Source organism: Erithacus rubecula, assembly GCF_903797595.1.
Source record: "Erithacus rubecula genome assembly, chromosome: 5".
In the NCBI taxonomy this organism is placed as follows: domain Eukaryota; kingdom Metazoa; phylum Chordata; class Aves; order Passeriformes; family Muscicapidae; genus Erithacus; species Erithacus rubecula.
The window spans coordinates 36664765-36689097 of NC_136687.1; the positions used below are offsets into that span (position 1 = coordinate 36664765).

Below are 24333 nucleotides of genomic sequence, written 5' to 3' on the forward strand. Positions count from 1 at the left end.
GTAACAAACATACTAATTCAAATATTAGAGATAACACAAAAACCCTTTAATTTTGAAAATTTCTGGGGAGAAGAAACTTTCATGGATTCTGGAGTTAATTTTTCATAGGGAATTCTTAAATTCATTCACTGGTTTAATAAATATTCCCTTAAATTTCACTGTCACTTAGCCACAAGATGCTTGTCTGAGATTAGTTAAAAGGTTTTACCTCAAATGCTTGAAAGGTTAATCCTACATTGTAGTTTTCTGACACTGTTATTTTCCACACACATTCCTTCATTGGTCTGTAGTCATCAGGATAATTGGGAGACTGGATCTGGCCTTCATTTTTGTGGATTTCACCTCCACAAATAGCTGATGAAAGCATAACATTTTACTGTCAATAATGACATTTTCTGTAATTTCCCCATGCCCAAAGTGACATTATATGCTCCCATTTTTAAAACTAATAATAAAATTGTTTTGGAAAATATGTAAATCTACCAAGGATAAATTATTGAAAACACAATTGATTTAGATCATTATATGTATTTCAGTCAGCAAATACAATTTAGCATTTCTAATAGCTCTGAACATGTCTGCAGTGTTGAGAACAAATTTGTAACCATGGGTAATCTGAATCTATACATTTTACAGAATATATTTAAAAGGTCAAAATAATTACATTTTTGCTCATCCTTGAAATATACTTAATAAGCATTCTTCATTAATATTTACAAACTTTTAGAAAGAGACAAATGAAAGAAAAATCCCATATTTTTAATGATTTTAACCTGAAGTTTATCCCATCAAGACTGCAATTTGAAGAAACAGCTATAATAAATAAAGAAATGCTTTCACAAAAAATACAGTTTCTATTTTAAACAGGTGAATGTTGACTTGCTAATATACCCAATGTGCATGGGCGCCTTTGTTATATTTTCCATATATTTTGGGAATAATTAAGACAGACTTTTCTGAAGGATAAACAGAAAGTACCCACAGAAATCTTTGCAAACACTGAGCACAAGAACATGCACATTTAGTTAATTAAAGATGGGCAAAAAATGCTTATTATCAGTGATTTCTCTGAAAAAGAGCTCAGCTGAAATCCAGAGGAAGAGTTTCAAATGCCCTGTCTAGCAATTTAACCCCTACTGTCTCCTAGTGGTAAAATACTAATTTCATAGTACTTGGTGGGGAATGATTAACATCCAAAGGTAGCTGATTAATATCTTTCTTCCACAATCAATTCCTTTTTAATGCTGTAAGAGGCTTACCTTCATAAACTGCTGCAAAACCTTTCCCAACCCAGTTGCTGCTGCTGCGGAACTCAATCCACATCCTGCTGTCAGTGGACGCGAGCGCTTCTGGCAGTTTGTCACCACAAAACCTGCCTAAAAACATGCAACCAGTAACTGCATTTTCTGCTGCCTCTGAAGCCACATGCTGCAAACATTTACACAAGTGTTTAACGCTGTAAAAGCAGGAGGAGCAGAACCAACTCAGTGGAACTATTCATGCACCCGTGGTTAAGCACACGTGTTTCTGCAGATCAGGACCTAACACACAAAGATTTTATTATAAAGCTTTCAGAACTTTTTATTGCAGTCAGGCTCACAAGTGTAAGTGTAAAACCTTAGGGGAATTAATGAAAAAAAAATATTGCTAGAGATTGTTTCTATATACATACAAACACATGCATTTCGGAAGGGGAAAGTAAGTACTAAGCTTAAGAAACACAATGTAGGTCACAGCTCATTGGGCCAAAGAAATATAAAAACTAACAGCTAAATGACTTATTCTACATTGCTTCCCTAAATTCTGCCTAGGTGGATGGAATTTCTGTTTTTCTAATTGACAGGGAACAGGAGAAGAGGATAATTACTGTCTGGTCTTAACTGTTTCTTCTTTATTTTCTGTTCAAGGCCAAGAAAATAGACATCTCTGTTAGAGACTTGTCCTCTGTACCCGAGCACAAGCATTACGGGAAGTGAAATCCTCCACCAAACTTTTGAATTAAAATAGGTTGACTGCAGCTTTTACATTTTAGTAGCAAATCAAAATTAATTCATTATTGCTTTGCATGTCTCTTCTCTGCAAGAGCAAGGAAGGACACACAAAGAACAAATAGAAACAATGTACTCATAATATTAAAGATACAGGCACAGAGCTTGTAAGACAACTCTACAGCAGGTGCCTGTTCTCATCACATGGCTTATGGATTTCCCATCAGACTCTACAGATTTGTCTGTAAACTACTTCCCTGTTTCTCTGAAAAAATAAAAATAAAAATAATTAAACAACAAAACTGGCAGATTCATAATTCAAGATCCATGAGCAAACCAAAATCTCGCACATTTTGTAATAGGAATCTTTGCACATTTGCACACTGAATAAAGGCAAGTTGCAGTGAAAGGAAGGCTTGAGGCTTGCAGTCAAAGCCATTTAGAGGGATTTTTTTTTTTTCCCATCCCCAATTTAGACACATTCTAGACACCTAAATCCCAAGAAGCTTGTTGTGGGCTCAACAGCAGGTCCACTGAGCCCAGTGAGTGTGCTGCCCTGGGCGGTGCAGCATTTAACAGTTGCATACCAAGCAGAGAGGATTTTCTCCAGTAGCCATCTCTTACTTCAATATAGTCGTACCAACAGAGACTGCTCTTGTAAAGGTCCATGGTGGTAAAGTTTAGAACGATCTGCAACCAGGTGAGAAGGCACAAATAAATCATGTGTGGTAAATAAGAGAAAAACAATCTCATCAACATCCTGGAGAATTGAAGCCAGAGTAATCACCTGTAATGGGATTCCAACTATCTAGACATTTAATTATCCTCTCCTCAATTATTTCTTTGCCTAAGTAAAGTTCTGTAGGAACATGAAAAGTTATTTTATTTAATCTTATATACTTGAGCAGATTCAAGACAAACTATTCACACTGAATTGCTCATAGAGGGTTTTTACTAAGAAATAAAAATTTGAGATGGCTAATTAGATAAAATATTAGAGCAATATAATTTTAAGTATTTTACTTGATAATTCTACTTCAAATTCCTCTTCCATTACATTTTGACTATAATCAGCACTACTATAATCGGCTGCAAATAAAAAAAAATAAAATCATTGTTTTATTTTGGTTTGTGCTGCTCCTACTACTGTTATGACAAGATATTTTACTTTCAGACACATAAATGCTGACAATGTTGGACAGTAGGTATTTCAGAATTTCAGAATATTTCAGAAATTCTGAAACAAATTTCACTATTAAGAAATGTCATACAGTCTCTTAAGATTCTTAATGAAACTATAATAAAGTTTTTTATACAGAAATCTGAGTTCTGGCCATTTCTGGAACTTTTGAACTTGGATTTCCAGTATTATTGAGAATATCTGTAAACAGGTATATTTTCAATACTTATTACGAGGACTACCATTATATTAAATTGCATTACCACCATTTTAGAAATATTAATCATATACTGCCATAAACTTGCACTTTTAACACAGGGATAGGATTTGTCCTGATCACACATTGACATAATAGCTCCAGCTTAAACCCTGACTGACCGGGATAGTCTTAACATCATGTCCTGCAGTTACAGGGATAAGTCCAAAGAAGCAGATTAAAAGTTATTTGTATTTTGTATTATAAAATCATTTCCAATTAATATCTTTTTATTTAATTTAGGTGAATTTGGAAAAACAATCTTCTTCGGAATCTGTTCCTCAATGCACATAAATATTTCAAACTAACCAAAATTCTTCTCTAGTCACATTTGAGCATAGAATGGGTATTATCTTAGCTTTGATCCTAGAAACTCACAATTGAAACCTGCCATTATAAAACAAACACAAATTTCTGCACAGTAGCAGATACCTCATACTGCAAAAATACATCTCCATGGCAGCCTATGGAGCAGCTGTATCAGCTGAAAGGAGAGGAAGTTTCCCTTAGTCCAGATGCAAGGAAAACAAATGTTAACACCATAACTGGAAAAATTAATCCAGACAGTCAAGTAAGGTGGTTTAGCTCCATCTCAAACTTCTTCTCACATGCACCCTTTAATGGATATTTAAAACATGAGACATGTTTGCCTTTATCATTCAGGCAGTCCTTCAGGACGATGAACTGAAGAAATAAATGCACAAATACTACCAGAATTCCAAACCTACATATTTATCATGAGACATATGAAGAGCTGGCTAAAAGTACAAGCATTCATATGCTTTACTGTACTTCAGTTTTTTAATACATTTCCAAATCCCCTTTCAATCTATTTCAGAGGATGGCAGAGAGATCATTCTCTCATTCACACAGCAATTCTCTGTCCTTGGCAGAATTTTTCAAATCTTCCTTCAAATAAAGAGTCCACACCAACTACAAAACTTTTGTTCTCCTCAAATCACCCACTTTGCAATTCAGATGCCCTCTAAGCTCCTAGCTTCCTTTTTTCTTGAAACAAAAGTAGGTACCTCTGTATTTAGCCATGCTGCTTGAAAAACCTGCTGCCCTCATCAGTCTTGCCCTTTTCAAGCCATGCCAACTTCACCCCCCATCTGTGCAGTCAGAGGGGTTCACAAGGGGGAGCCCTTTTTCTTTGCCCTGATGAAATGCAGAAAGCTGCAGACAGCAACTAACCCAGCTGGCTCTGCTGGAAGCAAGCTACAGAAGCCACAGCCTATACCTGCTTCCTTGCTTCACTCCTTAGAGCCTGAGAGCTCTCTCACCAGTCTAGCCACAAGTTTTCCTTTTTCCATGACACAGCTGAAACATCAGATTTCTTCTCTGTTCTTTGCTTGGAAATTCACTTTTTCCAAACCTTAGTTGCCAGGATAGAGTTAAGAAATGGATGGTTTCACTTAGCTGTGATCATGTCAATGTCTCAAAGGGCTTCTATCTAAATGGAAATGGTTAAAATTTAATGAGCCTCCTCAATGGGCCTTGCTTTTGAAACTACATGAAATAACCTTCACAGCCTTTTCTCACTCTGACATGCCAAGGTATTTGATGATACAGCAATTTCTTAACACTCACCAGAATTCATTAGCTGTACATAGGCAGAACCCCCAGACTGTCACAGCATGATTTCTGGTCATGAACCAAACAAGTTTAAACATATTTAAGATTCTGATTTGCTATTCTGCAAAGTATTAAATATAGCTACAGACAAGGCAGAGCTTGTTCAAGGGGACAGAACAGCTGAGAGGCTTCCCAGGAAAAACAATCAATGGGTATTTGTCAGCACAATTAAAGAATTATTGATTACTCAGCAGATTCGATTGTGCTACTGCAGCTTCCAAGAGAATATATCATACCACCCACTGCCTGAGAGAAGAAACTACAAAATATACAACAAACACCAGTAATATGAACCAAGATTTCTGCAGGTGGCATTTTTTTACCCATATCAATCAAGGATTTTTCTGGCCTATTTTATCTTTCATGTAGAATATTAAGGAAAATTGAAAAGTAGAGTAACCTATTCAAAAAATCTGATTCAAGTAAAACACTGGCACAGTTGCAACTCTCCCTATGCCAGTAAAATTTCTACACAGCAGAAGGCAGGATTCACCCTGGCTGGGGGAATGCAGCATTAATAATACTATCCTCCCTCTGAGACTTTTCCATGTATAAATATACTGAGTACAGCTTTTAGAGCTGCACTTTACCATGTAGTCTTAAGTCTCAAAAGTAAAATGTGAATGAACGACCTTGTTTTGCTAATAAGAGCACACATGCTTTGTATAGGCTTGGCAGTTTTGATGCCTTGTCAATAAAGGGCATTCTACAACTAGTGCATGCCACTTTAGTCCCAGCCTTCATTAAACTTCTGGGCATCAAATATGAGAAGAGTCCTTACATGCAGAAAGAAGCATGGATAGAAGTTGTCCAAACTGTGCTCATACACCAGAATGCTAAATCTCAATACATAAATAGAAAAGAGCTAGGCAAAGCCTTTTCAGTTTATTTTTAGGTGACCAAAGTGCTCACTGACCTTTCAGAACAAGACATGATGCACTCACAGGTACTCTAATCTCCATACAATATTCCTGAGATTTATCAGGACCAAAGCAGAAAAGGAACAAAAATTTGAATAATTTTCCTTTTCCTTTCATTATATGAATGTTTTAGCACCATTTACTGAGGAAAATTTGGATCAAGTATAATGTTTGTCCAAGGTGTCATTTAGATCTCATGGTTGTAAATAAGGTTTTTTATCTCAAGACAATGAGTATCCTATGGGAACAGCATGGACAAAACAGACTTTTTGACACTAGCAAAAAGATAATTTACTTTATTCTTGCTGAATTATATTGAGACTAGAGAGTTGGAGGTAATAACAGTGCCCTATGGACATGACATGTCATGTAAAATTTCACCTAGAAAATTATTCTTTTTCCCCATTTGGGGCAGCAGTTAAATTGGGAAAGGAGCCAGTCCTCTCATGTTGCTGATTTCAACACAGGGACTTTCACCCATTAAGATTTTTTCCAATATAATACAACTTCAGTGGTGGTTACAAACTCAAGACTTTTTTTTATTATATTACAAATATATTAATATGACACTGATGTCTACACATAGGCTTACACAAAATTGGAGTATGCTATAAATACTTAAACATCAACACTAACTCACATATTAGTATTTTTTTCAAGAGCAAATAACTGTAGATGAACACACTTTTTTCTTTTTTTTTTTTTTTTATGGAGCAGTGGAAAAAGTTTTTGTTGTTACCATAGTAACATATAAGACAAAACACAAATAATAGGGATATAAATTTACTATCTAGAGCAATTTTCATCCTTTGCATGAACATTCTCTTATTCATCTCTTCATTTTTTTCCCTGACAACCTGCTGAGCCACCCTTTTCCTCCCAGCAGAGAGTGTTTAGTTTTCCTCCTGTCTCTGGCTCTTGCCCAGAGGAGGGCAAACACTCTCCAAATGACTTTGTTTTCATTCCCCACAGTAGCAAATGCCCCTACAGCTCCTCAGGATCTATTAGAACATCAAGAGAATATATTCTTGGTGTCTACCAGGACCCTGACCTGAAAGAAACATGGAACAAAGTGATGCAATCAGGAGAAAAAAAATGTCCAACTCACATAAAGTGGGACAATTCTGAGACAATGACAGAAATACCTGGGGGAAGTGCTGGGTCTTCCTATTTGAACTTGCCAGTAATGAATCTGTTAGATTCTATATTTCAGTCTTTGGATTCTGCATTTTAGTCTTTAGTATCTGACTGCTTGATATCAGTCACTGCTTCATGTAAAGAAACTTACATCCTTTTTCCTTCATATTTTGTCTCAGCTGAAGCTTTTTATCACTCCTTCTATCCTTATTTGTTTTGAAGCAGCCTGATATTTGAATAAATAGTGAGTCAATAATTTAAAATAAGATTTAGCTAGCACATTTTGAAAGTGCACAGAAGAAGGACACATTTTGCTTTCACTAGGATAGTACACTTCTCTCTCCAAATTGCTCTCACCAAGTCAATTTTTTCCTCTCTCTTTTTGCCATAAAATTGATTCCCAGAAAGTAAAACTACATGCACTAGAACACTCACAATGACACTTTATTTACTCATGTTATTACAGTTTCATTTTGGCAACATCCTATTGAACACCCAAAGAACTTGCTTAGTTACAGCCCAGCTATCAGCCCATACAGCTCAGTCAGCTTCCTGAGCCCATGCTGAAAAATGAACCAATCAGGAGCCTGAATCACCTCTTCTATTTTTATATTGAACCATAAACTGAACTGGGAGCCAGTTTTAAAATGAGTTCATGGTGCAAACATACAGCAGATTGAAATCATGCCTTTATTTCACAAGGACACCCTTTGAATTGATGATGTGGTTCTGATGTCACAGATCAAAGTAAAGTCAATAATACCTAGTCCATGGTCCCATTTTTTATGACATACCATTATTTTCAATTAATATGCATTTTTTAAACTTAAAGAAAAAAGCTAAATAATCACAACATTTTACTTTGAAAATAGTATCTGTGTCTAGGTAAAGGAATGTTAAAATACCTTCTCTCCTGGGGTCACAGAGATTCTCCATATGCAGTGTGTGTAGGAAGGATAACCATTTGGAAAACCAGGAGAAGAAAAGTTGCCTGTAGAGTCCTGCAGGGTTTCTCCACAGGCTGAAAGAAAAAAATTACAGTAAAAATATAAAATTTAATGTGCCTAACAGGGAAAAATGCATCCTTCCAATATCTACTCAGAATACATTTAACTCACTGCAGATGCAGAATGGAAAATAAACTAGTTAGTTTACAATTTATTCAAAGCCATGATTTTCAGCCAGTCTGACATTCATTCCATTTTATTCAGGATGTTTTTATTCCATAAACTATTTCACTTGTGTGCTGTCTGCTGACATAACAAAAATTATGGCAGTCTTAAAAATATCATTGCTGTCAATCAACTGCAATATTATACATAGAACATTTTGGCAATTAAAAAAAAAAGTTAGGCATCCTTTAAGAACTAAAACAAATGCTAGCCAAACATTATTTACATCACACTGAAATTTTGTCAGTGGTTCCATTTAATTTAGTCCTTTACCCACATGAAAAACTGATCTGATCCAAACTCACTCATTTATGTTGGCACAGAAGACTAAATCCTATCTTTGACAAAGTCTCTTAGCAAGAGTGATTTGTAGAGATATGAGCAGTAAAAGCAAAGCAAATGTGAAGTCTTAAAGTACCAAAGGCTCCTATATTCTAGATTATTGAAGCTTTTAGCACCCTTCTATTGCCTGTCAATCATGCTGCTAGATGCTGGTGGATGCTAGGTAATAAATCATCTTCACACCAAAATATAATGTTGGAAGTTACTGCTGCTCTTCACCATTAAAACTGATTTGGACAGGGTGTTGCACCTTGGTCAGTCATCTTTTTGACCTTAACCAAGGCCAAAAATTTTTTTCACCAACTGATTTTGTAGGTGTGATAAAATATATGAATTTGATATTATCTCATGTCTAACAGTGTAAGCAGATCTTCAGTGTTTTCAAATTACAGGGCTAGCCAATTACATTGCCAGCAAGTGAACAACCTTGCCATCAAAACATCAATGAATTATAAATGTTCTGGAAAATCTTTCAATAAAAGAGGACAAAGGAAAGGATTTCTTATGACAACAACAGACAACACAGCTGTAAATGTTGTTTTATTAAAATGCATCTAAGATCTGATCAGACAACTGCACTGGTGTAAATTACATTCAAGGCATTAAATATGCTCTCAAACACTCAAATGATTATAATGATGAGGAGAGAAAGGAAAGATGAGCCTCAAGAAGTGTGATGGCTAAAGCCACCACTACTGCGTCCTTTAGGAAAGAAACAGGAAAAAAATATCCTCCCTTCATTTAAAAAATGTGGTTTCATCTTTAAAAAAATCACAGGCAGCCACAGCAAAAGCAATTTCTGCACAAAGCCTTTTCAATGAAAAGGCTATCTCTGTTAGTAATAACAATTTGTTTCTAACACAACAATGAATGCAAAGTCATTTAGGTTGCAGAGTCTGAGTTCTCCCAGAGCTGGTGGACAATACCATATCTTACAGAGCATAACTAAAACACTTCAGAAAAAGCCAACAGTGAAATTATTGGAGTAATGGACAGTAGGGCCTAAAGATGAGACACCCACAAGAATCCAAGTACTGCTCACACCCCTTTTAAAACCCTCTCTTATACTTCCTCTCATGCATGGTTTCATTAAGACTACGCTAGAACATTCCATGCTCCATATACAGAAGATGTCTACAGACATTAAAAAATGGTTTTTAATTTGCAAAAGGAGTCATAAAACTCTTTTTACCCCTCAGAAATTACAGAATAAAGCTATTTAATCTGAAAATTTACCTTATATCTTTATTAAATTCCTGGGAGTTCTCTATCAAGTTAAATTACTTTCAGAAATATCTCTAAATTTAACAGAAGCATAAGAAAACTTAGATAGTTTCTACTAAGAATTAACAAAATTAGAACTTATAAAATGCACTTGGGCTTTATGTGTTTTGCCATATTTATATTTTAATTTTAGATTCTTGATTACTCAAGGGAGCTATAACAAAACCAGCTTATACCAATCAATAGTTGCATTAATTTTCTATGGGATCTGAGCTCTAGGCTGGCTTCCAAAGCTGCAGTAGACAGAGGAATATTTGGCAATTTCTTGTTGAAAAGCACATTTATCGGCAATGGGAAACAGTTAAAATTCTGTCACTAGAGAATGTAAAGGTTTTCTTTGTATTTGGGCTGCAGCAACTATAATACTCACAATTAGGCTTATAAAACATAATATAATAATTATTTTTAATGTATAATGGTCCACTAGTAATGAAATCCACTTTGGGCGAAAAATATGGAAGGAAAATCGGTGGTAAGGGCCACTTATTTAAATTTCATTTCATACTTATTTTAGTATATTTCCAGTCAGAAGATATCAGTTCCAACTTCAATCTCATATGGCTCTGCTTTATAAAGCATTTGTACATTTTTATTCCTTTATTAATCGTTAACATTTGCCAAGGTTTTCTCTGATGCTTTTCCCCCCTTTCAAGCGTCATGCTTATATCAATTTTACCAGACTAGACCACTTGCAGAAATGCCACTAGACCACTTGCAGAAATGCCACTTTAGCTTTCCCCCCACACTCTCTCTAGCCAGAAAAGCCACTCTCCTCTGTTTTACAGCTTGAGAAGGTTAGACATCTAATAAGGCTTTCCGTGGTTAGGAGAGGGGAACTATTTTTACTTCTCCTTGTAAAGATTAGCAATGGGTGTAGGCAGCAGGTAGATTATGTGCAAAGCAATTCCCACCAGTGTGCTCTGCAGCAGTGTTTAATTACACAGCCTGTGTATGACACCTCCCTGGGCTGGCCTGCACACAGGGTCAAGTCCCATCAAGGATTACTGTGAAATCTGCAAATGATGGAGCCCAGATCCTACAGGAGACAAAGGGAACCAAGTCTCATTCCTTTGCACATAGCACTAGCAAATGCATACCATCATTTATGGCTAATTTGAGTTTACCCTTTTTCTTTAAGTTCTTTAACACTTAGACACTGTACATATATGGCATATAAAGCTGCTATAGAGCCCTAAAAATATCTAGTGCTGGTCATGTTCTGGTTAAATCAAAATCTTAAATCAGTTTCCTACAACTCAGGGTCTAACTATCGACTTGATTTCTCTTTATAGTTATAGGGAAACTGTCTTAATCCGAAAACCCTAATTCTCCTTTATGCAGTGAACAAAGGCTGACATCTGAAGGTGAACATTCTTTTTGAATCTGATAGGGATGGCAGCAAATCAAGCCTGAGGAACAGTAAGAAGAGCATAAAAAAGAGACAAGCTTCAGGCTTCAGCCTTCATCAGCTCTTTTCTACACACACTGTCACAGACCCAGGCAATTTGTATATTTGCTGACCTTCGTCCATCCACCTTCTTTCCCTCTAAACAGATTTCTCAGTCTGAGACTCCTTTCCTATCCATTATGCAGTCCCACTCTACCTACTTGTTTTTTGTTCTCTCTTTTGGCATATGAATAACTTTCTCCATCATTTTCCTAATTCTTCTGCTCCTATAAAACTACATGTAAATGTTAATTACAATTTCTATATAAAACTATAGAGGCAGACCTGTGTTGAAATTTTAACAGCTAGAAGAAAACACATTTTATCACTCAGTTAGACTGACTGAAAACCACTGTAATACATCTGACCTGGAAGTTCAAGTTTTATTCTCAAATGTCAAGACACCCAAAATATAAAATCAGATTGGCAGAGGAAGAACTTCAACTTAGTTGTTTTCTTTCCCCTTATTATTCCATAACATAATATAATTTGGTTTTAAAATGCAACAGATCCCTATCAGCAATTACATTTTCCTTTTACAAAAATCCTAAGGAAAAGTTAAAAAAAAACCAAAATTGCTGTTACTGCATTTTAGAGACCTGGAACTTACCCTGTTGCTTAAAGGCAGATTATCAAATCTCACTCTCTGGCTTCACCAAAAGTGTTTCTTGGTCGATAAACCCCTTCATGAATATTGACCCTAAATATCCTGACTAGCTGAAACACCCTGGAAGGCTCAGCTGCTTCCCTGCTGTGAGGATCACCTGTATTTTCCAGCAACCCTGAGCTCAACTTGATGTTCATGGGCCCCAGAAAAAGACTTGAGCCAACAACTGTTTGCAGAAACAATTAGAACGCCAAACAAAACATGTACAATACTATAAAATCCTTTATCATAGAAGAGTGGGTCTCTGGAAAATGCTGATTAAGTCATTGCTTTCTGCATTTTCATTGTATTGTGTTTAAGGCAGAACAAATGAACCTATGAAACTATGCAGATATTATTAAAGATTGATATATTCACTGCTGCTTAATCAAAAGCAGGCATCATGATTAATCTCTTTTGTCTAAAATAGGAAATAAAACGTACTTCCAAAAGCAACACAGTATTGGGGATTTTGTTGCTTTACACTACCATGATCACTTGATTCTTTACATAAAACCAAAAGCTTTGTATCTGTCTGTTTCAGTTTCAGTATTTTCTGGAAAATTTATTAGAAGAAAAGTACTGGGAAACTTTCAGACATTTGCTTTCTTTATTGGATTCAGTCTGGTTATGTTATTCAGCCATGCAGCTTCTATTAAAAGTATTAACTAAAAAAAAAAAAAACATTTTAAATAGTATGCTATTTAACATTTGTAGAAAAAACTTCTTCCTTTTCTTTCTCTTAAAACTCACTTTCTTTTATGGCATGGCTCATCTAAGTAGGGCTGAAAAACCAGTGTTTTACACCAAAATCTGCAAAGCTGGGTGCCAGAAATGGAGCAACCTTCAACCTTCATTTTTATTATTCATGTGACCTGTGCTCACCAACACTGCAAAAAAATCTTACTTTTTAAATGCACACTGCTACTGAACAACCACAGTGATTTACAATACTATGAAATGAACTTTCAACAAGACTTTCATAGCACTGAACAAAATTACAACTCACAGTATGTTTTCATGGCATATATGAAAAGGATCTTTTCTCTGAACAATTCTTTGAACATTAGCTCAAAATGTACATTTTATCTTTTACAGTTCTGTAAGTGCATATGAGAGTATTATATAATACTGAACACTCATTAGTTTTATTTCTTTCCTTTTTTTCCTTTCTTAAGTCAATACTACCTACTTGCACAGTGGTTTTACGTTTATAGACTATTTTTCCCTCCAGAATTTGCCTTTTATCAAAATATATACATATTCTTTGTGATTATGAAATTGTTGCTCTCTGTATGCTTTCATTAGAAACAATGCTGCCAAGCATGTCATTACTAAAGTATTTTCTGTACCAAAAGGAAACAGCAAAAATTGTTCCCAAAGGAACAGTTGTTAAAGAAAAGGTGTTTAAGTGATTTCTGCTTTGACAGGCCCAGAACCTCTGTGCATGTCCTTGTTATATACAAGACTATGATTCAGTGTACTTACAGCACAAAGGAAAAGTGTATTTCAGTTGTACAGTGTACACCAAATGCACATCAGAATCCCCACATCTTTATTGCTGCTGGTACAAATTTGAAGCAACACCATTACTTTAATGCTGATCCATTTCTCTAGTCCTTTTGTATTGATCAGGTGGTTAAAAGTGGCAATGTATCTAAGTTAAAGCAGTTCCTGAGATGTCATTTATTCCCATGAGGAGCAGCAAGGCTGTCAGCCTATGTGGCACAGAGCTGGGGTGTCTAGCCTCCCACAGGATCTTGCAAATTCTGACTGAGACATGGCACTTCTGAACTTCTTTGGCTGACACCAAAGGTTAACAGTGGTATCAGCAGTAACTAGAGCTTTTCCTTAGAGATTTCCACCATTCTGGAAGCACTTAGTGAAGAAAGAGTGCTAGAGAATAACATGAACCACAGGGTTAACTCTGGGTTATTCCAGGCTCACTACTGATGTCAGACAGCAACTCTACCAGACTATTTTGAGATAAAAAATTATAATGCATTCAAATTATAGGAGGAAAGAATTAGGCAGAAGATATTAAAATTTTAAATGTATCTCTTAAAACTGTAGAAATTTTGTAGTAAGAGCTAATCATCTCATCCACACAAGACTTTAAAATTTAGTTGTCCTCATCTTCTTTTTAGACAAATTTTAAAAAATTATAATGGGTTCAGAGCCAAGGACAATAATTCATTTTGCTCCTTCTGCACTCAACTTGAATTCAAATAAAGAACTCAAGCCAGTATGCAAGCCAGAAGTGATATTAAACCTCTTTTTCTAGTTGTTGAACAGCTAAGAAAAGCAGATTGAAATGTCACTTTAGGCACTTTGCATTCCAGTGACCTTTATCCATAAGGTTTTTTTTATTATTCGATTCCTGAGCAGCTTATGTCAGTTGCCAACACAGAAAGAGAATACTGAGCAGCTGACTCAAAAAGTTTATCATTCCTCTTGAAGAACAAGTCAAGCAGTTGCTAGTATGTGTTTTTTGTTTGTTTGTGGTGCAATACCTGGACATCTATACAGCTTTCTTGCCTGTGCAATATCTCCTTTACTTAGACGGGTGCGCTGGCCAATGGCAGGTCGTATACCATTGTCATCACGGGAAGGGAGAATGGTGTCCAGAAACATGCCCCTAAAAAAAATAAAAATAAAAATAGACCCCAAAAACCTCTATCAGGTTTCTGTCATAAAACAGTCTGAGTTCCTTGAATGTATACCTGTTTTGTATTTCTGGGTATTACATTTGGCATAAATAAGAGACAACATGCCATAAAATCCCTCAGCTTGGCAAACTTCGTGCAAAGTTACCAAGAAAGAATCTTCTCTCAATACATCAATTAACATATCAGTTTTTATATTTCCACTGAACAAGAGGAAGATGCCTTACTACTCTTACTACTTAAGCTATTGCTATATTTAAAAAATTATATAAAATTGCATAAAAATACGTAAGTTGATCTCTAGCACAACATTCTTAATCACAAAGCCATTATTTCTAAGAGAAGTCCTATAGTCTGACTTACATGTGAGAGCAGATAAAGTCAAACACATTTGCCAATCATGGTTCTGTCAAGGGTTGTGAGACATTTAACTCCACTCCAGCTGCTGACACTTTCAAAACAGAAATGCTTACTTGCTAGCCTTTACTTGCCTCACAATAAATTATATCAACTTACCATATGTGATTTTAGTGACATTAACCTTAAATGACAAGACATCAAAGAGGAGTACACTTGTTCCAAATGTGCAGTTTACTCAAAATTTCCCAGATTTTAAATACGATTGAAAACATTTTGGTATTCTCAAATTAATTTTAATATAGTAAGATACAAAACTACATTCTATTATCACACTTCAGAATTTAAAAGCCCTCAAATCTCATAAAGTAGAAATTAACAGAAGAATGTTTCTATAGTCTCTTTTTATTTAATTTTTTATAGTCACTTGTACATCTCTAGGGATTTAATTGAAATGTAAAACCACTACTTTCAGACATAACATAGATCCAAAAATTAATGAACAGTAGGATCTTTGTAGTTAGGAATACCATTTATAAAAACATACTGGTTTTCAAATTATATTAAGTGAACCATTTTGAGTATTACAGATACATACTACTCTCTTTATCCAGTTAACTTTTTGAGGCACCACTAGGAATTTTGTAAAGACAGAATCATATCTCAGGGTGCTATCCTAAACAGTGAAATAAACTACAAATGGCATGAATCAGTTTCTAGAACTCAGGCCCATTATTATTTAGAAAGTGATGGCATCTCTAAACGGTAATTCTATTTTCCACTGAATTTCAGCACAACATCAAACTAATGCTTTTCATACTTTAAAAACATTCTTCTCTTGAATGCCTTAGCACTTTAATAAAAGAACCTACTGCAAGTTTCAATACAGCATGAACAAAATCATTGTGTACAAGTAGAACTTTGTGATGTTTTGTGATTCCTGCTGCTTGCCTGGGTGAGCAAAGCCTAGCGAGCAGCTGGCATTGCGCCTCACTGCACATGACTCAGGCTTGCAGCACGAATTAGTGCAAACCAACACCTGACCTCAGGGGTTTGCTGGCTGCTTTCAGACAGGATGAAGTAACAACCCCTTGTACCTTGGGGCAGGGCATGCCTCCTCATGGCACTATCAGTTTTTGCCAGCTGGGAAGGTGGTGAGATCAGGGCCAACAAATCAAATTACCTTGATGTTGTCATTGCCCTAGGACTTGGGGGCGTTCTGTCTTGTTCAATTACTCTATTTTATACAGGTTCTTTTAATCTCTTCCTTAAGGTAATGGTATGTGCAACTGGATTAAGCAATGTGACTAATAGCTACCTCATGTGGCTCATTCCCATGCTCTTCCAGGGGTGAATTATGTGTATGCTGAGTAATGCAGCTTTTGATTGGACTTTTATTTAATAATAAAATTTATATTGAGAGAACAAGCCAAACAAATTTGTAAAGGCTGGTGAGGTTTTAGTGGCCCTCAGTTTATTTCAAAGTGTCAGATTGTCTAGTTTTTTTACCTTAAAATGCATGAATTGGAAAAATAAAATAAAATTTAAAAAACACACCCAAGCACATAACTTTCCAAAATAAAACTTTTTGTTGGGTGTTTTTGGAGGTTTCTTTTAATTTTACATTACTCTGGTAATTTTAGAGAATAATTGGCTGATGAAACATAGTAGGAGACTGGATGAATGCCTCCTTCACTTTTTCTCCAGAGTAGGGCTGACCTAGGGGACCAGCTAATTGCACAGCTCCCCACAACCCTGCATCCTTTCAAAGGGAACCCCAATGAGTTACTAAGGAGCTGAGAACAGATCAGCCTGAAACAGGACAGAGCAAAACCAGCTGAAGTCTTTATCATAAGGTTTTAATGACAGTAATAATCTGTACAAATAACAGAGAGGAGGCTGCAGCCTCTGTTATAAATGCCTTAATGCAGTCCTTCACAAAGGCTGTGGCTTGTGTAGTAGATGTCCAAATAACCTATGCTCTACCTGCATAATCCATAGCTATGAAACTCTAAATCAAAGGAGATTTATTTGTCTTTCAGAGAAGAGATCATGTTACACATAACATTCCCAGCCATTTCACTCATTTGTTTTTTCTAAATTCAAATTTTTGTGGACACAAAAAGAAAGCATGTATCATATAAAATGATGCTTCCATTTTATCTTGTCCGAAAATCTAAAGAACTGAAGCAAGATCAAAAGGCTGCTTTGAAACTGAACAGAAAAGAAGTGCATTTTCAGCTATAATTAAATTATTTTGGCTTAAAATAAACAAGCTGTGCTTTGACTGCTGTAGGAATACTACATCGCAAAGGACATTTTAAGGGATTTCAAAATACTTCAAAAAGCATAGTTCTTAGCATTCACAGACAGGAATAGAATTAAAAGTCAAAAGGTATAACCTGAGACTCCAACCTTGAGAAGGTGTTCCTGGCATAGTGCATAATGCTGTCAAAGTCATATGGTTCCCCAAGGGAGTTCACCTCTCCAGGCTCCATCTTCAAAAAGTTATATTCTTGACCTACAAATAATTGATAATTATAGATTCTTTAATATATTTTTCTGGAAAGATAAAATCCAAACAAGATGAGAAAACCAACAAAGATCCTAACCTAATTATTCACTGACATTCATAAATCTTTGCTGCTTGGGAGAAAGTGTATGACTTTATTAGGCCCTCTTAACAGATAGGGCAAACATCTTCTGAAACACACGTCAAATCTGTATATTGTGATTTAGAAAGACTAGTCTCATGCAACTAACACATAAAGGCCTTACACATCATGATGTGCTTCAAGCACAGTCCATACAAATTTCTGGTTTGATTCTTAATTCCTAAAAGAAATAATTTTGGCAGCAAAGACTCCAGAAGAACCCTCCTTACTCATCAGACTGGATACTAAGAGCCTAACTGGATGTAAAATCCAGTACTAAACTAATGGAATCTAGAGATCTTAGTTCAGCAAAGGCTGCTCTCTGAAGCTTCATGAAATACAAAGTCACATTTTCAAGTTCCAGCTGTTGCAAATTAACAAGAGCTGAACAGGAGAAAAAGGGTTATACTTCCTTCATATTTCCATGCCCCAAGTTCTTTGACCTAATCAGTACATTAATAATACAAAGCACCCCTTAGTAATTTATATTCCCAATGGAGTCTTGCAAAAAAACCCTGCAGTGACATTAACATTTTAATCAACATAAGCTGCATATTATAACAAAACCCAAATGAGTTATTGGTCATGAATTCCTGATCCATTGAGTGATCCTCAAGCTCATGCCACACCACAAGAAGTAGTCTCAGTCAGAAACCAGAGAGACAACTGAAAGGGAGAGCAGGTGGCTGAGGATGGCACCCCAGCTGATTTTCTCATTACAGTAAAAGGGAAGAGCTCTCATGGCATCTGCACAAGTCAATAATACAGTGAGACAAGAAAGAAGGCTCAAACATGCATGCCCTGTCAGGACTTTAGAGACTTGAGGGAGCTTGTATCAGCTGCCAGTCTCCTTACAAGTCCTAGATTAAGTGGCAAAGATTCATTGTATCTCAAATACATTTTAAAGTATTTTCTAAAGAAACAGACAAATACTCCAAGCTATTATTGGATGATTTCTGATTTTACCCTTTTTGAACATAGAATTCCCATAAATCAAAATCAGTGTTTCACAAAGACCATACACATTTATGAACATTGCAAATGAAACACACCTATTTCCCCCCATCTTGCCTACCCAACACAAGCAAGGGAGGAACAGCTAGGGTAGCAAAAAGCTGACAGCCACAGTTTAAAAGTTCTCAAGTTCCTCAGATGCTTTATCTCAGCAAGACCAAAGTCACTGTGTAAAGCTGCATGTTCTGTAGAGAGTGAGGTGAATAATGTGTAAAGTGTAGGACCTGTGCCTGTTTGTGACAGATTCAAAGTCCTTCACCTTAGCTAACATGTCAAAGCCACTTGAGCAGCTACAGACATATTTCTACTTATCATTCACCACAGCCTACAAGAGAAGCACAGAAATATGATTTTTAAAGAGCCTTAAGAGCAGTGGCTTCTTTCAAAGTTTTTGAGCATGAGTGTTATTCTGCTCCTTCTAGCCCTCTATTTTAATGGCTTGCTACTTGACCAGACCTTTGGAAAATATTATACTAGAATTTCAGTATTTTATTTGTAAATCCACTTGAGATCAGTCAAGGTAAGAAGAATAGCAGGCATAAATGCTATTTCAACTATTCAGCACTCGTTCTCAATTTGAGCAGATCAAGGAAACACAAAAACAAACACGTGGGTTATTTTCTTAAAATAATTATCAGAATATCTCACCAGGTTGGATGTTTTCTCTAATGATGGTGACATGGTCGTCACGGTCTGGTCGTGTATGTTCATGCCAAAAACCAATCACGTGACCCAACTCATGGACAACTATGCCAAATTTATCACAGTTCTTGCCAATAGATATAGCCTGAGGACCATTTCCCCTTCGACCCACGTAAGAACAGCACCTGCAATTAAAACACAAACACAAATGAAAGTTTTCATACATATCTCCACCAACTACATAGCAAATTCAGTTAAAACTTGAAAAAATGGTATATAAAGATTCGGTAGTAATATGCACAATGTAATTTCAGGTGTCTCACAAACTCTAGATCTTCTACAAGAACAGTTTATTATTCAAAATGCACATGAATGTGGCTTTTTAATATATTATTCAAGGTCTTAAAAGATGTCAGCTTTGACCAACAGAATTCTCACTGTCATGACAATCTATTCAGTCATTCTGTAGAATAACACAGGAACTTGTTTTGAGCAAAAGAATAAAATTAAATGATGCTCTGATGACAGCATGCACCATCATCTCTTTGTGGGTCATTGATAAAATGTTAAAAACAACAGGTTGCAGGATAAGACCCTGTGATACTGCACTTTCAGTCACAGCTTGAGTCCAATCCATTTACCACGACCCTTCAAGCCCAACCATACAAGCAATTTTAACCTAGTTACTTTTCCATTCACCTATAATCCTGCAAAATCACCTTGGAGACTCAACACATTTAAACACATTTGTTTAAGTCCTGGAATTTAATTTGTAGTTAAAAACCTTGATGATCTCAATACAACAAATGATGGCAGAGCAAGGGATTGATGAGAATAGAGTTAGGATAAGCACATATAATTGTAAAAAGTCAGAAAGAATGCTTTTGTTTAGAACAGTTTAGACACTTCTGCAGAGTCTTTGTTTTTGGCACTGTGTGCAAACTACAAAGAAAACTTGCAATGCAGAACTAAAGAACATTCAGATTATCTATAGCTTAAAACAAATCAAGAGGTTAATAAGACCTAAAGCTGTAGACTATTGAGCATATTTCCAATAGTTTCAATATGCCTATTTTACTGACTATACATTACATGAATCAGCTAGAAAATACATATTTGGTGACCAAAAAATTTCTCATATATTCAATAGTTTTTTCATAGTGACACTTTGGAGATGAACAAATATAAAGAAAAAACTGAAAAAGAAATTATTCTAAACAGTACCTTCTGTGATGTCTCCTGCTTTGCTTTTATTGATGCTATTGATAACAAGGGCAAAATAATAAAACAAGATTTTAACTACAGTTTCTCTTCCTGTCCTTCTTACTTATTTTGGATCACATGAGGGTCCAGCTTTTTAAGGCTGTGTTTTAGATCACATATTAAAGCTACTAGTCTTATTTAATACATTAGATTTTTAGGTGTCTGACACAATAATTTGACATTTTACTCTTACAGTAATGAAAAAGAAAGGTTGAGCATTCTCAAATGTTTAATAACGGAGGGTACCTAATCTGACAGATTTTAAAGATAGCTTTTTTTCAGAAGAAAAAAATTAATTGCAATCTTTTACATAGTACTCCTCTAGGCTGTCTAACATTGTACATCCAAGCCCCAACATATTGGAAATTATTTTTAATGTCAACCAGCTCCTAAAAAGCAAGCAGCCAGAGGGTGAGAGTTCCCTCACACTGGTTACTTGGCAGATTTCAAGTGCTCCCTAGAAAATATAAAGAAATTTATTGAGTGTTTCTTTACATGCCAAGGAAAATAGAATTAACACCAAGTCTTAAAATAACAGCACCAGTTCACACTTAGAGAGGGTCATTAGGATCTGTTAAGTTGAATGTCTTGTCAAGCACTCTAGATACATCCAATTAAGCTACAATTTGCTTCAACAACTGCATTGAAACAAAGAATAACTAAAATTTAAAAATCTATGAAGTAAATTCATTTGCAATATTATGGGTTTGACAAAAAGCCAAGATCTCTTTGCTCTCTGAGCACTTGTCACACCCCTTAAATTGAATCAACTGGCAGGTTTTAAAGCTCATCTCTTTAATCTTTATTGCACCAGACAGCATTTGGAGACAGTAACTATTTATGAATCTCTAATTCCATTTAATCAGTCTAGCTGATCAGCAATGGTGAGCAGTGAGAAACAAATGACAAAGAGAAAGTGAAATGAATGGAACAATATGCTCATTCTTTTAAGTAATACCATTTCAAAAACTACTGTCAAAAATACTCTAGATACAAAGGAAGAGACAGTCAGGTAGAGTCAATGTTGTCCTTTTTTTTAACAGCTGCACCCTTGAAAATGTGACAATATAAAAATCATCATAGACCATTATATCAGCTTGCCATTGCACAATGAAGGTGTGAATGAATTGCATACACATACTAGGATGGTGTATGATCACTTTCATGTTGCACAGAGTAAGAAAAAGGGTTCACAAAATTTCCAAACAAATTTTCACTCGAAGCAGAGTGTTTTTCTTGGTGGAAGCACCTCTTTTAATCACAGATATAACTCCATCTATACAAAGGAGATACTGGTTAGGACTTGGCTTGATGAATTTGCCTTTTGTCAGGGATCAGGATACAATCATGGTTAACAAATATTCTGATTCACTGCCCTAAAATGACATGTTGTGATGGCAAAAGTGTCTTCTGCTTCTTCATCTGATCAGTGATGTGCATCCCCATCCTACAGCCAGCATTCCTCAGCTAACAGCTGTCTATCCCAGTGTATTTACATACACCATCCCTCACCATTTGTGCCAGCACACCGTGCTCCAGCCTGGGACAACCTGTGCCTTGCTCACACCCTCCTCAGGCCACACCTCAGCTAGCAGGGAAGCTGTGCCAGCTGCCAGGGCTATTTAACACCTGAGAGCAAGAGTCAGATAATCTGTGCACAGATTATCTAGCACAACTGGTTTCTTCTCATTTTATAAGAGTGATTGAGCATCTCTTATAAGATGTTCTTTAGCTGAAGTATGTTACAAAGCTGCACCTCAGACAATGAATTTACCTGTTTCACCAACTTTAAGAACTTGCCTGCAAGTTTAAAAGAGGTTAAAATATTCATCTGTTAACTCTACGATGTTTGGGGAAGCATATGAAAGAGATTTGATTTTCCTGTATCTCAGACAGGTCTGTCAAATAGTAAGACAAGGGAATACAGTAGCAATTGCAATAAGTCATCTGAATTTTGTCATAAAAGTTAAGTCTTCTAATGAAGAACAAATTGAGATCAAAGGCACACTGACCTACCAGAACAATAGGAATAATTGTTCCTTTCTTTTTAGTTCTACTATGTAAAAAGAAGCTTGATCTTGCACTCAAGAATATTTATTAACACAGTGTGACTAGATGCCATCCCAATATGCTGACCCTTTTTTGGCTTTGCATACAGAGAAGTATAATGACTGAGTCTTCGGGCCCTTCCAATTTGATAGGAATTTGATTTTTTATTCTTATTGATTTGATTTTGATACTTATTTTCACATCTGCAGCTTATGGATACAAATGACTGCCACCAGAAAACTTCAAAGTGATTCAGCTATATTAAAAAAACCCCGTATTTTAATAATCAACTGTTATCAAACTCAGGTTAAACAGACATGATAAAAAAAATTATAGTTTACAACTTCAGCAGATTAAATTATTCCCTGGAAAGGTGGGATCCGTCCATAAAGCTTTTGACATTTTTCCAAACTGCCTGTAAACAAACTAAAGAAGTCTGATATCAAGGGGGATATAAAGCTGGTTAGAATATTACATGAAGTTAGGACAGAGAAAACACATTTTAAACTCACAGTCATAGGAAACACTGTTAAATGACATGAAGACAAACAATTTTAAGAGATTATACAAGAGATATATAAAGGGAAATAAGGAATTACTCAACATCTTAAGATGGGTAAAACCTGGTAAAGATTGGAACCAATGATGGTCTGTGCTGCGGAAAGAGATTTGGTCTTATTTGGAATAACATCCCAACCCACCACAAGCTGGACATGGCAGCTGTTAAGAAACAGGGAGGCAGTTGGGTGCCTAAGAGGAAGGAAAGGTCACACGCTATTTGAATTAGCTCTTTCACTGGCTCAGCAGCAGTTATGACTCCTCTGGACAAACCCACTCTATTTTTGGGGCTATCAATTTCAAGAATCATGTGGACTAGCAGAAAAGAATCTCAAAGAGCAGTATGATTGAAGGCCTAGCAAACACTATTTTTCAGGAAAGATTAAATGAATTAAGTGTTTTCTAGTCTGCAAGAATGTAGAGCAGAGGGGGGACTTAATAACAGTATCAAACCATATAACAGACTTCTTCAAAAAGTAAAAGGAATTTCTTTTCTATGGCCATTGGGAAAAAAGTTAATGTCCTTTAACTGGTATATGAAATACTTGGTTTAGCTGTGAGAAAAAAAGCTGCACAAACTTCCTACATTTCTCATGTTAAGGACACTGAAAGAATACAATTCCTATAAGGCTGTGAAATATTCATTTCTGCAGGTTTTTAGAACCAAGTTAGATAAATGTATATCAGCAATGATATAGGAATAGCTGATTCTGTCTTAAGAATACATTTAGACAACTTTCTAAGATCCCCTGCAGTCCTATGGGTCCTATGGGTCTGTGATAATCAAAATTTATCTCTTGTTCCCTGCTGATATGGAACCTCTCAACTTTAGGAAAGCCATGTATCCCTTATAACCAGCTGCTATATTTCAAATATGCTTTTTTAATCACTGCCCTTCTGGGATGATCTTCCCATGAACTGTTTCAAGATGTGATGCATTATAGTCCAAAATATCCTTATTGTTTACAAAGGCTCAGTAACACTTCACTTGCTAGTGTGCTAATGCTGTCATATGAGACTTTCATAGATACTGCCACCTGAATTTCCTCATATATGACTATCCATTCTGTTTCATTTAATGTGTTATGGTTTGACTGTGTGCTCTTTGGGGCAGGGTTTATCA

General features: G+C 35.9%; 1 protein-coding gene across 2 annotated transcripts in view; it reads right to left on the reverse strand.

Annotated features, from left to right (window-relative positions):
* Positions 1-24333, reverse strand: part of TLL1 (tolloid like 1) — a 123388-nt gene that overhangs the window by 34277 nt on the left and 64778 nt on the right. The window contains exons 6-12 of one of the 2 annotated variants that reach the window (XM_079305711.1): positions 19347-19525; positions 17446-17551; positions 14521-14645; positions 8022-8137; positions 2576-2678; positions 1260-1376; positions 209-354 (exon numbers count right to left, since the gene is read on the reverse strand). In XM_079305711.1, the coding sequence (XP_079161837.1) occupies positions 209-354; positions 1260-1376; positions 2576-2678; positions 8022-8137; positions 14521-14645; positions 17446-17551; positions 19347-19525 (892 nt within the window). Of the gene's footprint in view, positions 1-208; positions 355-1259; positions 1377-2575; positions 2679-8021; positions 8138-14520; positions 14646-17432; positions 17552-19346; positions 19526-24333 lie in introns of those variants that run through there. The other variant, XM_079305712.1, reaches the window with a different exon arrangement.